The sequence below is a fragment of the Electrophorus electricus genome, chromosome 8 (assembly GCF_013358815.1).
Source record: "Electrophorus electricus isolate fEleEle1 chromosome 8, fEleEle1.pri, whole genome shotgun sequence".
Lineage (NCBI taxonomy): Eukaryota > Metazoa > Chordata > Actinopteri > Gymnotiformes > Gymnotidae > Electrophorus > Electrophorus electricus.
In genome coordinates this window covers 15467485-15481026 of record NC_049542.1, presented here as the reverse complement: position 1 = coordinate 15481026, position 13542 = coordinate 15467485, and the positions used below count along the sequence as shown (strand labels likewise).

Genomic DNA, 13542 nt, shown 5'->3' with positions numbered 1-13542 from the left:
CTAGGTTTTGCATGTGATGGATTTTGCAAAGTAATTTGATTTGATGCAGCAAGTCTAAAATTCTAACCGTTTCACTGTACCTATAGACTAGATCATACTTTTACAGTTATCTCTCTCAATATGATACTGTGTCTCCTAATATTTTTAGAAGATTTCGCTTTATACATGTAAAAAAACTTCACATATTTTGGGGTTTCAACAATAGAAATTTCTTTCAATGGAATCCAGTTAACAATGCATTGTCAAAATATACATGCATCTGAAAATAATGTAACTGGAATCTGAAAAATAGTGTAAGAATTTTATAGGGATTTCTGACATTAGAGACATTATCTTAGAAATAAAAACAGCATAGAGAACTATGAATTTGAACATTCCATAGTCCACAAAACATAAAAAAAACCAAAACAAAATCAGTAAAGAATGACTTCCGTATTTCTTATTGTAATATTACATGATAACCATATTACCTTAAGAAAGGAATGTTACAAAACAGAATTATTTCTTAAGTAGACAATTAATACAGACTATATTAATCTAAATGGCTGTTTTTTTCCTTCAGAAACCACAATCATAAGAGAACGTACTCATTATTTAAAGAAAGTACAAACTGCATAAACAATGATTATTATAGTATTTTGCTGTGTATGTGTGAGAGAGAGGGACTAGTGGTGTGTTTGGTATGAGCACATTCTCAATGCAAATTGGGGCAATCACTTCCTCAACCACGACTGAGGCCCATCACTGTGAGATGTAACCACAAAGGTGTGAGAATCCAATCAAAGGTCCTGCACCTCATCCAGTTTGTGTTCCACTATCACATTGTGACCCTGGAATTTGAAGTAGCCCAAGAACTTTCTCTTCTGCAGCATCAGGGGGAACCACAGGACATCGTCAGCCCACATTTCTCCAAAGGGGATTTTGTCAACGTCAAACCACCGAGGCCTCATTTCTGTGACAGAAAATGGGGATCAGTAGCATGTCAAGATGGTTATCCCCATTCTACCAATACAGCATGTGGTGGAAACTACTGTGTCATTCTTGATACCCTCAGACTCTGTGGGCTCGCCGGTGTAGGCGTCAGCTCGAAAGATGTGGACATCCATTAGCTCCATCTCTCCAACAAATTCAAAGGTGATATTGCCAATCTTATGCAGTGTGTCTACAGTCAGACCACTCTCCTCCAGCAGTTCCCTGATGAATGACATGATGCTTTGATTTAAAAAAAATACAATGGAGGGCACTTGTGGATTTTAAAATGCTAAAGAGTATATTGTAAGTGGTCAAATGACAACAAGTTATAAATTAAATATGCAAGTCAAAGTCTGTTACCCCAACAACACAGGCATTTTATTTTTTGTACCAAAAGATTATATTTGAATCAACATTTATTAAAACATTTGGACTAAACAGACCGCTGGACGTTTCATCATCAATGCGATTTAATAACTAGCTTTAAACCGGGGAAAGTGATTGACACTTCACGACCTAACTCACCGCCTAGCAGCCTGTTCTATGGTTTCTCCTGACTGAACTTTTCCTCCGAAACCGTTCCACTTGCCCGCTCCAAAACCCCTCTTCTTCATACCAAGTAATACTCGCCCAGGCTGCACCACCAGCACCAGAGTCAGTAGCTTCCTTGTAAACATTTCCTAAGGCAGACACAGTTACGCTCATGTGCCTTCGTGTAGCAAAATTAATGTAAACCACTGGGACCGTTGCTCCCGCAAACAGACAAACAAACAACAACAACAACAAACACACACAAACACACATAAAACAAGTTTTGGTAACATAAATGCATGGTGAACAGTTGCTTTGGTCCAAAGATTACTGCTACGCTTTTCCACTACATTCAGTTCTTATCGGTGATTGTAGCTCTCCTGACTGACACGAGAGCCAGCTAGTTATCCATTTCTCCTACCTGCGCCTACTAACCTTGGTTGTTATAGCAATTTCAGCAACAAATATTCCTACCAAAACAGTAATCATATTCACTTACTTGTGTACGAACTGTGAACACTCCTAATACGAATAAAACGATGGATTAAAACCGTTACGATAAACGTTAAAGAAAAATATTTGAATTAATGAACGCTACTAAATAATGAATGCTGCAGATCCATTCCCGCGTGCGTTCTAGGTTGATCACGTGGAGTGTCTGCGCCCACTGCAAAGTTTTATAACAGCGTGATTGACACGTAACTCACACATACGCATCGATACATCCTACTTTCTGCTTACTTATCTACGAAAAAGACTAAACCCCACCTACCGGATGTTTGCAGTCTGAGGCGTTACAGTGAAATAATCTCGACTGAAAAATTTTGAATCGGTTAACTACTGAGAGTGAAATTTTATAGGAATACTGTGATTAACAAACAGGACATCAATATCAAACTCATAACATTCACTAAGAGGAAATCTTTACTTAATATTTCATAGCAGGAACATAGAGGGAAAAGGCTTTACATAGTCCTTGAACAATACATTTCTGTCCCTTGGACTGCGGAGGCATTTTACACACGCACCCTCGTTTAACTTTTGCATGTTCGTTTCAACCATTCCGTTTTTTGCGACTATTGTAACTAGCTAGCTGAACCATGTCGAAATGTCTGTATTTACAAAATTCGTTCTTTTACAGTTCAGCAACAGTACTGAAAAAGGTACATCTAAACATGAAGGGGAGGAAAAGCGCTGACCAGCGGTGGCTTGTACGACAGATGAGCGACCCTTTCGTTAAAGCAGCTCATTCTCAAAATTACCGCTGCAGGAGTGCCTTCAAATTGATAGAAATGGATGAGAAGTACAGTATTCTGAAACCTGGCTTCAGCGTCATAGACTGTGGTGCTGCGCCTGGAGCTTGGAGCCAAGTGGCGGTACAAAGAGTCAATTCAACAGGGGAAAGTAAGTTTCCTGATAGGAGCGAAACCTATTAATACCACCGGAGGTGTTAGCAATAAAACACTTACAAATAGTGATAGCTACAGAATGATGGGTTGCTATTGCTGTACCCCAGTTCTCTGAAACATTGACTGGAGAGAGCTCATGTGTCCCATATGCGACTCTCGAACACGAGATGATGAAAGAACTGAACGTCATGCATGTTCAATACCACTGTAACAGCACACCAACCTTACAGATCCATAAGTATACCAAGACTGATCCTCGTCAGTGGCTTGTAAAGAGTAAATCCCACCTACTCTAAAATTGCATCAGCCTATACAAACCTACATTTTGTAAAAATAAATGCCATGTGCAGAATATACATATTTTCTCCTTCATCACATTATTTGTTGCTGTTAAAAATGATGAGAAATCATGTCAGGAGGCAGTAAAGTATAAACCATTTATTGATTTGAATAGCAATGATGACCAAAGTAACATTTTAATGAGGCTTGGTTACACCGAATGCAACCCTGTCTTAACACTAGGCCAACTACCAGACAGACAATTATAACTCAGAAGACTTCTTCATTACATCATACATTTTCAAGAGATTACCCTGGCTAAAGTAATCCTATTTTACAACATAGGTCAAATTTGAGTTTATTTTGGTATAATAGAGTGTATTCACAGTTTAGATGTCAGGAATGTACTGCTTAGATAAATGGAACTATATATTATATTCTATACTCAGAATACCCTTATCTGAAAAACCTGACAGAGAATACTTTAGTGTTTTTTGAATAGATGTATTCCGATACACACCCAGCCATTGCTCCATGGTGACTTACAAGATACTGTTCCACTGTTTTGTTGTTGCAGGGCCAGATTTACCCAGAGGAAGTGTAATTGGAATAGATCTTCTGCACATTGCCCCTTTGGAAGGTGCCCACTTCCTGTTCAATCAGGATATCACAGATGCCAACATGCATACAGTGCTGCAAAGACTCCTCCCTCAAACCCATGCTGATGTCATCCTGAGTGACATGGCACCCAATGCCAGTGGTTTTAGGGAGCTGGACCATGAGAGGCTAGTGAGCATGTGTTTTTCACTGCTGGAGCTGGCAGAGAAGCTTCTCCGCCCTGGCGGCTCACTCGTCTGTAAGTACTGGGATGGAGCTTCCACGCACAAGCTCCGGGAACATCTCACGCACTCTTTTCGCGACGTGAGGACTGTGAAACCCAAAGCCAGTAGGAAAGAGTCAGCCGAGCTTTATTTTCTGGCCAGGATGTTCAGGAAGATGTAGTGTCATTCATCATCATATACTTAGAAATAAAGAGCTTACTGAGATGATTTTTCAAGAATTAATGATAAAATACCGGGCCGGTGTCCCAAAAGTGACTTAAGACATTGCAGTGCCAATGGTGAATACAATGCCAATGGACTTAAAACTGCAGTGTCAATAGTGAATCACCACTGGAAATTCTTTTTAGTCTAGGCTTAAGCTTAGTATGTGTCTGGGAAACTCAAATGTGTATCAAGGACTTTTCATATTTCTTGTGTATTCTATGTTTCTTTCAGAATGTTTATATGTGTTTATTTATGTTGTACTTAACATAGTTCATGACTTTCACCACTTAGAATAAGAAGATTTAAAGGCTCGTATTTGTATTGAGAGTTTCCCTTTTTCAGATAATGGAGATGCTTTGAAATACCAAAACCCTCATTGCATGAGAATGTTTTAAAGCCCAATAAAAAGCTTCAGAGAAGCCTTACATTTGTGTAATTATAAATGTGCAATTATAAAAATGGGAAACCGATTTTAATAAGGCAGGTCGTATCTTAATTTCAGTTGCAGGCCAGAGAGGCCAAAGCTTTTACAATTAAAATAGCCCTTTCTTCTTTGCTAAAATATGTTTATTTATTTTCTTATATAAAAACAACAAAGGGATGTATTCCTGTTGTTCAGGTCTCCTTATGGATACCTTTGTCATAGAATTCCTTTTTTCCCCAGGCATCCTTACAGTAGATATTTGTGCCTTCACCATAGGGATTTAAGTGTTAGAAAGTACAAAGTTCTGTTGCATTGGACAGTTATTTCACTGCACATAGCTGATGTATATATTCTGATTGTTATCACAAATTGGAGGATGACATTGAGTAGTTCATTATTCTAATCATTTAGTACACAGTGTTCTGCATTGAGTAGATAATTTTGTTTAAGAATTAAATGCTTAGTTTGTAATTAGTATGTATTCAGTATATACTGAGCATTCATACAGTTTAAGTAGTCTGTCTGAATGCATCATGGTGGCTGTGGTGGAACTGTGTTAGCTTCTGTTCTGTGTGAAAAGTAAAGGCAGCTCTATTAGCTGAACAAAGTGCTAGCACCCCCAGGATCATGGGAATTACGGGTTTAATTCCCACAGAGTATAACTGCTGATTAAAATGTATAAACCTTCCCAATACTGTAAGTCACACTGGATGATCGTGTCTGCCAAATGCTCTAATATACAATGATAAAGTCTGTAAAGTGCAAACACTACCTACAAGGCACGGTAGTGCACTAGACCTGGGCAGAGTCGGTTCTGGCTGCAGCTGTTGTTTGCTGCCTGAGGTTTGGGGGTCTTTAAATGCATGTATTCTTGGAGAACTGAATGGTGGGTCTCCTTCATACACTGGAGATTAGTGACACTCACCTGCTGCACTGGGAGAAACAAGAACTCTTATAATTGTTTGCTAAAAAAAAACTGACTTATGTCATGGAAAGCTTACAAAACCGAATGCAATTTATTGGTAGAAATAACGCTTGCCAGTGGATGGTGCTCTTGAGTTGTCTAAATGACAACAGTCTGCATATTTGAATTATGCACTAACTGTGAGGTCATTTTGATGACCAATTTGTGATGAAATACAGGAATACATTACAGTTGAAGCATTTATTGTTAACACACACTGATAGTTATGAGCAACTTATTTAAATGGTGTCAACATATTTAAATAATGGTATCAGTTCAACATTCACTTCCTTCATTTTGATGGAACTCTTGGGTTGTCAGAAGGAAAATGCATAGGTCCTGAATGAGGGGAAAGCTCTGAATACACCTGCACATTGGATCTTCAGAAATGTGTGTAGGTATACTATAGTTGCAGACTAGGACAAGGCTATTAATAACCATTGTTTTGCTCTACTAAAATTTTGTAAACTATAAACTTTTATCAATTCTTAACAACAGCAGTTAACTCTATAATTGTTAACTCTATAAATATTTATAATGCATTTATTTTGTGTCTGTAACAGGAATGCTACATTTTTTGAAGGTTCAAACAGTTAATCTGTTTAGCCAGTCATGCAGAAATGTGCAATCATTCTCTCATTACAAGCTTATGAGCAGGGAAAAGGATGAATACGAAAGCTATAGACAGCATGACTAATGAGAAAGTTGTGTCCCTAAAGCAGTACATTTTCATACATATTATGCCATGTTGGCCTCAGACCTGTTTTAACCTTCAGTTTAAGCACCCCGGCTCATAATGACACACAGGAATTCCACAGACAGCAAGTATATTGAGAAGGATCTAGCATATTAATACAGTAATTATTATTTTATTGGTTTAGATATACCTTTTGGCCTTTGCAATCCATGTTTAAGTCAATCAGGACCTGCAAGCAGTGAAGCTCACTGGATGCTTGAGAAGGAGTCAGAAGGAGTCATGCTGTGAAAAGTTTTCTGGAAGAGGCCCAACATCAGCACCTTTGGTCTAAATGGTTCACATTCAGTGCGATGATTCCAGTTGGCTGCCTCCAGGGGAAGCTCCATAGTCAGTAATACATTTCAATTATACCTTTTACTACATGTTTATTACTCTAATCAAGAATGGGCAAAACACCCCAAGACTATTCTGTGTAGTTTACTAAGATGTCAGGTTTCCTCCTAGAGACAGTGTCAATGAAAGCATTCATTGCTTCAAAGACTTTGATCGAAATCAAGCATGTGTATGCATGTGGTGCCCATTTAATTAGCTCTTTCTATCTTGTATAGTCAATGGATTTTCCTGTCAGAGATGACTATAAAATGGCAACATTGCAATGAATATGTGGTCTTGTATTGCTGATCATAGGTTTCTGTTTGGGGTTTTTCCCCCAAAAACTGATCTATTAGTTGATAACTTCCTGACTACAATTTTATTAAATGAGTGTATGTTGTAAATGACTGTTGTAGGAAGGAATCTTAAATTACCTTAAGGTAACCTTTCACAAAAATGGAGTAGGACACTTCCGGCATGTTCCCCTCTAATGCAACTCGGATTATTATGTAATAAATGATCTTGATTATTTTTGGCCATGTTATAATGGCCACAATGTTTTGACTATTGTTGCACTTACTTTTTGTTTCTCTTCTCCAGTTCATGTAAGACTGTCTTCCCCAATATCTTCTTCAACTTAGTCATCCATAAATGTTCTGTGACTCAGTTAAAATAGTCTTACATTTTGAGAGCTGTATTTGGAGGTCATCTAGGACTGAACTGTCTGGCAAACTTTTTTTCACAGCAAAGTGCCTCAGTAGCCTACAATGCTCTGAGACTAGTCATGCATTTAATCTTTCATCTCTGTAGTCATATGTTCCCTATCTGATGCTTTCAGATTACGGATTAAACAGATATATGATGTCCGTTCAAACAATGTGGACCATATTATGTCTTGCATGAGTTCATATATGTTATACTACAGAACATACCCTACTTATGCATATTTTCCTCCTGGCCCTGTCAGACACAATCAGTCTGTGGTTCTTTGTCGACATCAACACCTGAATGGATAAATGCTTTTCTGTAATCATAAAGACATTCTGACCTAAAAGATAATGCTTAAATGTTTCTCAGACAAATATAAACAGTAAACACCGATGTCAATGTATGTACCCCCCACCCCCCGGGCGAAAAAAGCACATTTGATTTTGAAATGCCCCATAACCAGTAGTTTTTATTTGGAACTCAAGTCTCTCATCTAAAGTTCAGCTTCAGATCTTTGGAAAGCATGCAAGGAGGATACCCCATGAAGGGAATGTCGAAACTACGCAAAGCTCCCAAGGTTAAAGTGAAACATCTAAAGTACAGTATAACTTAGATTTTTAAAAAATGCTTATTTTGGTCATTGCATGTATGTGTATGTTTTCGATGTGTGATTTAATGTTTTCATGTCTTCAGTGTAATTCTAAAATGTGCAATATAGTGTACACAAAAAGAGACAAAGAAACAGCAGGTGTGTACAGTACCATTCTACTGGTATTGTATCTAAATATTGCAGAGCTGTGCAGCAGTTGACAACATTGAATTCAAGTCAAATTTGAGTTGTCATTCTTTAATATACTAGGATAATAGTTCAACAGTAACTTAAATAGCAGTTTGGGAATCGGTTGCAATTACGTGGATTTCTGCATCAATCATTCCTTAAAATGTATTCTGATTTTCAGCTTTCGTGCCAGTAATGCACAAACACTGTCTAATTTTTAATGAGACCACACTCTGACTTGGCAGTTACAGAGCACACATTTTCTTCATCTTGAGTCAGTCTGTTGCTGATTTACCCTTGTGTTTCAAACAGTTGCCATATTGCATCACCCAACTACTGCTACCCTGACATTCTCGAGTAAAATGTGTTCATCTGGTTTCTGTAGATTTTGGAAGACAAAGATTTGTGAACTGCCAGCTGTTTTGAGGTATAGTTTTTTTACGCTCAGACAAAAACTTTTTAAATGGTCTTCTTTCCTTTTTCTTACTTCTACCAGCAGTTTATTAACTGTCAAATTGATGACACCAGCAGCCCATAGGCATCAAATTATAACTTTACACTAAAATGTTTTACAAAATAATATTTTCCTGCTTATTGCTAAAATTGAGTGAGAAACGTTTTGTTTTATTAAATAATAAAATTGTGATTGTCTTGTTTCCATCAGGAAAATCATGTAAATCTCATAATTTGTGCCCATTTTCTTTTATTGGCTTTCCTGACTATTCCATAGTCTATACAGGTGGAAATTAAAAAGGACAGAATACACAGAAGTGATGTTAGCAAGTTATAATTCCTCCTAGAACACAGAATGATATTGGCCAGTTCCTTAAATAATCTTTAGCATATTTATTGGGAGGGCCACACATAAGAAAGTTCTCATCTCCTCTTTAATCCATATGTACTGCTCTGCCACCATGGAAACACAGCTTGTACTAGCAAGCAGCCATAAGCTTTGATAGTCCATCTAGTATAGTGCTGGATGTTAGTGTAGTGATAGAGTTTTGCTTGGGTGCTATCAAGGGTGGTGTAATTTTTCCAAACTTTAAAGTATGTGTCTAGAGCTATTCCTAGCATGTATCAGTGTCCCTATCATGTACCTTTACCGCTGTCCTTCTCAGCTCCAAAAAAGCAGAGCACTGATTCACTAATACATGGGTATTATTTAGTTTTCTTTTAACTAATTGATGTGCTAGCATGCAAGATGCAACTTGATTCTAGCTAGCCTTAGCATGTTAATTCAATGTCTTCTTTGTTTTTGAGCTAGGGATAAAAGGTTACCTAGAATACCAAACATCTAGGCCCACAAGCACTGTGAAAATATCAAGGTGGTCTTTTCCAAATTTGAGATGGGCATAAATAAAATTCATTTATTTATTTATTTATTGAGACCAGTAGTTTTCTTGTGCCATGAAATACCTTTTTTTCATTTTTCATTGTTTTCTTGTGATTAGACACGTGATCAATTTTCTTATGATGAACAGACACATGATCAGGAACTTTGGCATATACAACAGCTTTCTGCATGTCATTTTGCTATTACTCTAGGCTTCTTTTTTATCATTGCACACTGTTTTCTTGCTGTAGTCTTTGTAGAAGGTCTTCTTGGGAGCATAGCGACAGTGCTGAGGCTGTATTTCCAATATTCATACAGGGCTTGTGGATTGATTACCCAGGCCTCTAGAAATTTTGTTCTCTTGTTTATCATAATACAGTTATTTTGCTTGGACCACATGAATATTTAAGAGCAGACTGTTGGTAAGAATATTTGTGTGACCTTTTTTTTTAAATAGGAAGGATACATCCAATCAATGCATCCCACTGGCTGGATCACCTGACCCTGTTAGCATTTGGAGAAGTAATTAGGTTATAGGTTCATATGCTTCTTCCAGCCTGGACTTTGAAAGTTTAAGCAATGTGTTCAGTATTGTTAAGAAGTACACTGGCTTGTGTTATTTGTGTTTGTCTAATATTGTGATTTAGTAAAAGATCAGACCACACTCTTATGAATAGTTGTGCAGAAATCCAAGTAATTACAAACGCTTTCTTACAGCTGTATTTTGCATGACATAATTTCATAATTGCTGTTACAGACTTGATCCAACATTTATTTTGGCTGCATCCAGTGAATGATGTTGTAATAGTGCGTCTGCACAAAAGTCCTCGATGGTCTAATTTTATTCAATTAATCAGCTGCTCAGGCCAAGTCTGAATGTACTTTACATGAATAAATGCCCTTGAAATTACCACAGAGCTAATATCCTTGTTGAAATCTGATTAGAACCTAAAATTGAGCTTTTTGAAGTCTGATTATCCCATGAAATGGAATTTCTAAACCTAATTATGGGTGAATTTGCATGCATTTGCGACATGACTGAAACTCAGAGTTCACTTAACATTTTAATGAAATCTGCTTATGCTGTATCAGATGGGTTTTCTGTCACTATAGTGACGGGATAACTGCTTTCACCATTTTTTGTCCACTCTTCAACATACGTTTACATAGAGCAACAACTGTCTGCTTTTGAGTAATAGCCTGCAAGATACAAAAACCTGAAAGTAGTGTTATTTTATATTAGTCATTTATTTTCTCATTGATAGTTAGATTGTAACTTATTCTGTTTCAGTGCTTATGTATATTAAAATGACTGTAAACTCAATCACACAATTCCCTGGCAGTTGCTTCCCTTGTGCCTCATGGGGGTAAGTTGCATATTTTAATTTTAAACAAATCCATTCCATGTGCTTTTGAATAAAAAGTGCATTCTCAGGTTGATTGACTTTTGCTCGGACACCTTGTTAGCATGGAAATAGCAGTAAATTAAGGGGAACAAGTCATTTTATGAGATTTGCAAGAACTTTCAAAGTTTGATAATTGTAATTATGTTAATGCATGATCTCCATTGATTTCTTTATATTTTTAAGAAAAGAATCCAAAACAAATTCAGGGGAATTAATTTTACCTTCACAAAATAAATAAATAAAATAAAGAATAAAAAATGTTACTTTCAGTAAAAGATGGCTGAAGACCCAGCTCTGACCATATGATGGATCACAGGTGGAGATGCTCCATACATGCTGCACTACATGTAGCCCCGTGGCTGTGCTTGGCACCCTCTCACTGCTAGAGCCTGATGCCCCTCTGTGATGAATGAGCAGGCATGCATTTGCTGCAGGGCTGGGGGCCAGAGATTAACGTACTCTCAGCTCTCTGACATACCATGCTGTCCTGGCCAATGGGATAGGATGCAGAGCAAGAAGACTTCTGTATGACATCAGTTGAAAGTGAACTGAAAAGTTTTGCACAGGTATGGCACCACAGTCTACTGTACAGCCTGCTGTAATCACTTTTCTTTCTATTTGATACCCAGTTATAAAGGACAATTATAGATGACAGTGACTGTGACTGGAAATTGTATTAATATGTTTTGAATTCTGTGATGCAATTTACCAATTTAACATATAGACACTTATATAGACGCTAAGTCAAAACCATTAAATTACCCGTATTCATTGCATTTTAAGTCTTGCAGAGAAGCTTACTGATTAATTTCAGGCATTTTCTTTAATTTCAGAAGAAGACTCCACAAAAGACTAATAGCAATGCAAAACCTTAGAATTTGTAGGTGCAGAAATAGGGGTTAAATTTGAAGAAAACAAAAATACCAACAGGGACTCCGTTTGGAGCAAGTAGGGTTTGTTTATAAAAAAAAAAGGTACATGAGAAGAGAAGTATTTGAAGAGGATCAGGAATTGAGTTACTAAGATTTCTGGTCAGCAAAGGATTCCCTCTGAATCTTACTCAAACTGCTTAAAGAATTGTTTAGTGATTCTTCATCCTGAGATTTTCTGTTCAAAGTCTATCAAAGAGGGAAGTAAGTTATTTTAAATGTTTATAAAAAATTATGGGATACTCAGCAGCAATGAATATGAAATATGAGTATGAAAGACTCAGCCAAGTTAAAAAAAAAACTGGGATAAGACTTTGTTTTCTTTACTGTTGCCACAAAATGATTAAAATTGCATATTCAGCTCACAATCTCTGTTCATTCCTTCACTCGTTTTCTTTATCAAAACAGATGGATTGCCTTTTGCAACTTACCAAATTAAAAACTTACATATCTAGTATAAGGGCACAAGAAGCATGTCAAAGTCAAGTGCAGTTCCTTTCTCTAAGATTGAAGTGGATATAACAATGATTATGCAACTTGATGGATCTGGCTTTCATCTATGAGCCAGTCTGTGAAGGCAAAGACATGGCACCCCTCCTGCAGGGACAAATGGAGCATGGGTTTGAATATTCATCCCCCTAAGAGACATTGGTTTTCAGAGACACAAGTGTGTCTGGACACGCTATAGCACCTTGAAATCACAAGGAGTCTTCCTGATAATGTTCTCAGCCATTCTGTGATTGCAAATGTACCTTCAGCGTTAATGTGCCTCTCACAATTGCACATGTCCAGAGTAATCAGGCATGAAGTGGGTCCTATAGCCTGGCAAATGAGAAAATGGCACGGTGCATTTTGAGGAGTGTATGATAACCCAAAGACCTCTTTACATTTTTCTTGCATTATCACTTCTCTCTGAATATACAGATCTTCCAAAATGCATGCATGACAGAAAAATGACAGATTTTCTCAATTTCTCGAATGGAGATACATCTGAGAAAGAAAATAGACTTTTGTTATTCAATCTGGAATATAGCTGCCGGATATAAGTAGTCACGCAGTGCACAGCAGGCTGGGTAGTGGGCTCTGCTTGGTTCTCCCTCAAGGACAGCAGCACAATCACAAGAAACAAGGGCTCACTTTTCACCAATCCTCTCAAAGAGCATACATTTATGAGCATCACAGATTTACACTTTACCACATGAGAACTATACAATTACTGTCTTTTTATTTGTTTATTCACTCACTCTTTGTTGCTTTCTGTGTCAGAATATTATCACTGTGTCAGTGAGGTAATTGCTTTACCAACTTAACATATAGCCACTTTGAACAAGTATGTCAAAACCGCAAAATATCCCTTTTCCTCTGCTCATAAGAAGCTGTCCTTTGGTAAATTGCTGGCTGTTTTGATAATTATAGAACTTTGGGTGTTCAGGACCCTCCACGGTTTGCCAATTAGTTTCCTCATTTAATTAAGCTGTGGAGGAACAGGTGTGCAGCTGTGTCACGAGGTCAGCAGACAGGGTCTCCAGGTGCAGAAGGAGTAAATAAGATGCTACGGCAGGGGCAGAGCACAGGGAGCCTAACAGATGGCACGAAAGCTCATTTTGAGACATCTCACTTTATTGAAGTGGTCAGCTGACAAGAGGACCTGGAGAGGTGAGTGTGAAAGAGCTTTTGGAAGCCAACAATAGAGC

At 37.6% G+C, this 13542-nt stretch overlaps 2 protein-coding genes across 3 annotated transcripts; one reads left to right on the top strand and one right to left on the bottom strand.

Annotated features, from left to right (window-relative positions):
- Nucleotides 1-287: 287 nt before the first annotated feature.
- Nucleotides 288-2247, bottom strand: nudt1 (nudix (nucleoside diphosphate linked moiety X)-type motif 1). Its single transcript, XM_026998534.2, has 4 exons — nt 2003-2247; nt 1498-1652; nt 1049-1194; nt 288-952 (listed from the first exon to the last, which is right to left on the bottom strand). Exons 2-4 carry the CDS (start codon nt 1647-1649, stop codon nt 780-782), a joined length of 471 nt encoding a protein of 156 aa, XP_026854335.1. The 5' UTR covers nt 1650-1652; nt 2003-2247; the 3' UTR covers nt 288-779.
- Nucleotides 2248-2304: 57 nt separating this feature from the next.
- On the top strand, nt 2305-4662 carry mrm2 (mitochondrial rRNA methyltransferase 2). Of its 2 annotated transcripts, XM_027000513.2 has the most exons (3): nt 2305-2550; nt 2645-2907; nt 3769-4662. In XM_027000513.2, exons 2-3 carry the CDS (start codon nt 2679-2681, stop codon nt 4191-4193), a joined length of 654 nt encoding a protein of 217 aa, XP_026856314.1. In that variant the 5' UTR covers nt 2305-2550; nt 2645-2678; the 3' UTR covers nt 4194-4662. The 2 variants fall into 2 exon arrangements, with proteins under 2 accessions (XP_026856314.1, XP_026856237.1); XM_027000436.2 differs by having other exon boundaries at nt 2305-2907.
- The last annotated feature ends 8880 nt before the right edge of the window (nt 4663-13542 follow it).

Bases quoted from the DNA above. Each gene is read 5' to 3' on its own strand.
- nudt1 (XM_026998534.2), bottom strand. From the start codon at position 1,649: ATGTTTACAAGGAAGCTACTGACTCTGGTGCTGGTGGTGCAGCCTGGG. The intron at 1,195-1,497 runs GTGAGTTAGGTC...GTCATTCATCAG, and splicing joins ATAGAACAGGCTGCTAGGCG to GGAACTGCTGGAGGAGAGTG. The intron at 953-1,048 runs GTATCAAGAATG...TTTCTGTCACAG, and splicing joins CGAGCCCACAGAGTCTGAGG to AAATGAGGCCTCGGTGGTTT.
- mrm2 (XM_027000436.2), top strand. From the start codon at position 2,604: ATGTCGAAATGTCTGTATTTACAAAATTCGTTCTTTTACAGTTCAGCA. The intron at 2,908-3,768 runs GTAAGTTTCCTG...TTGTTGTTGCAG, and splicing joins AGTCAATTCAACAGGGGAAA to GGCCAGATTTACCCAGAGGA.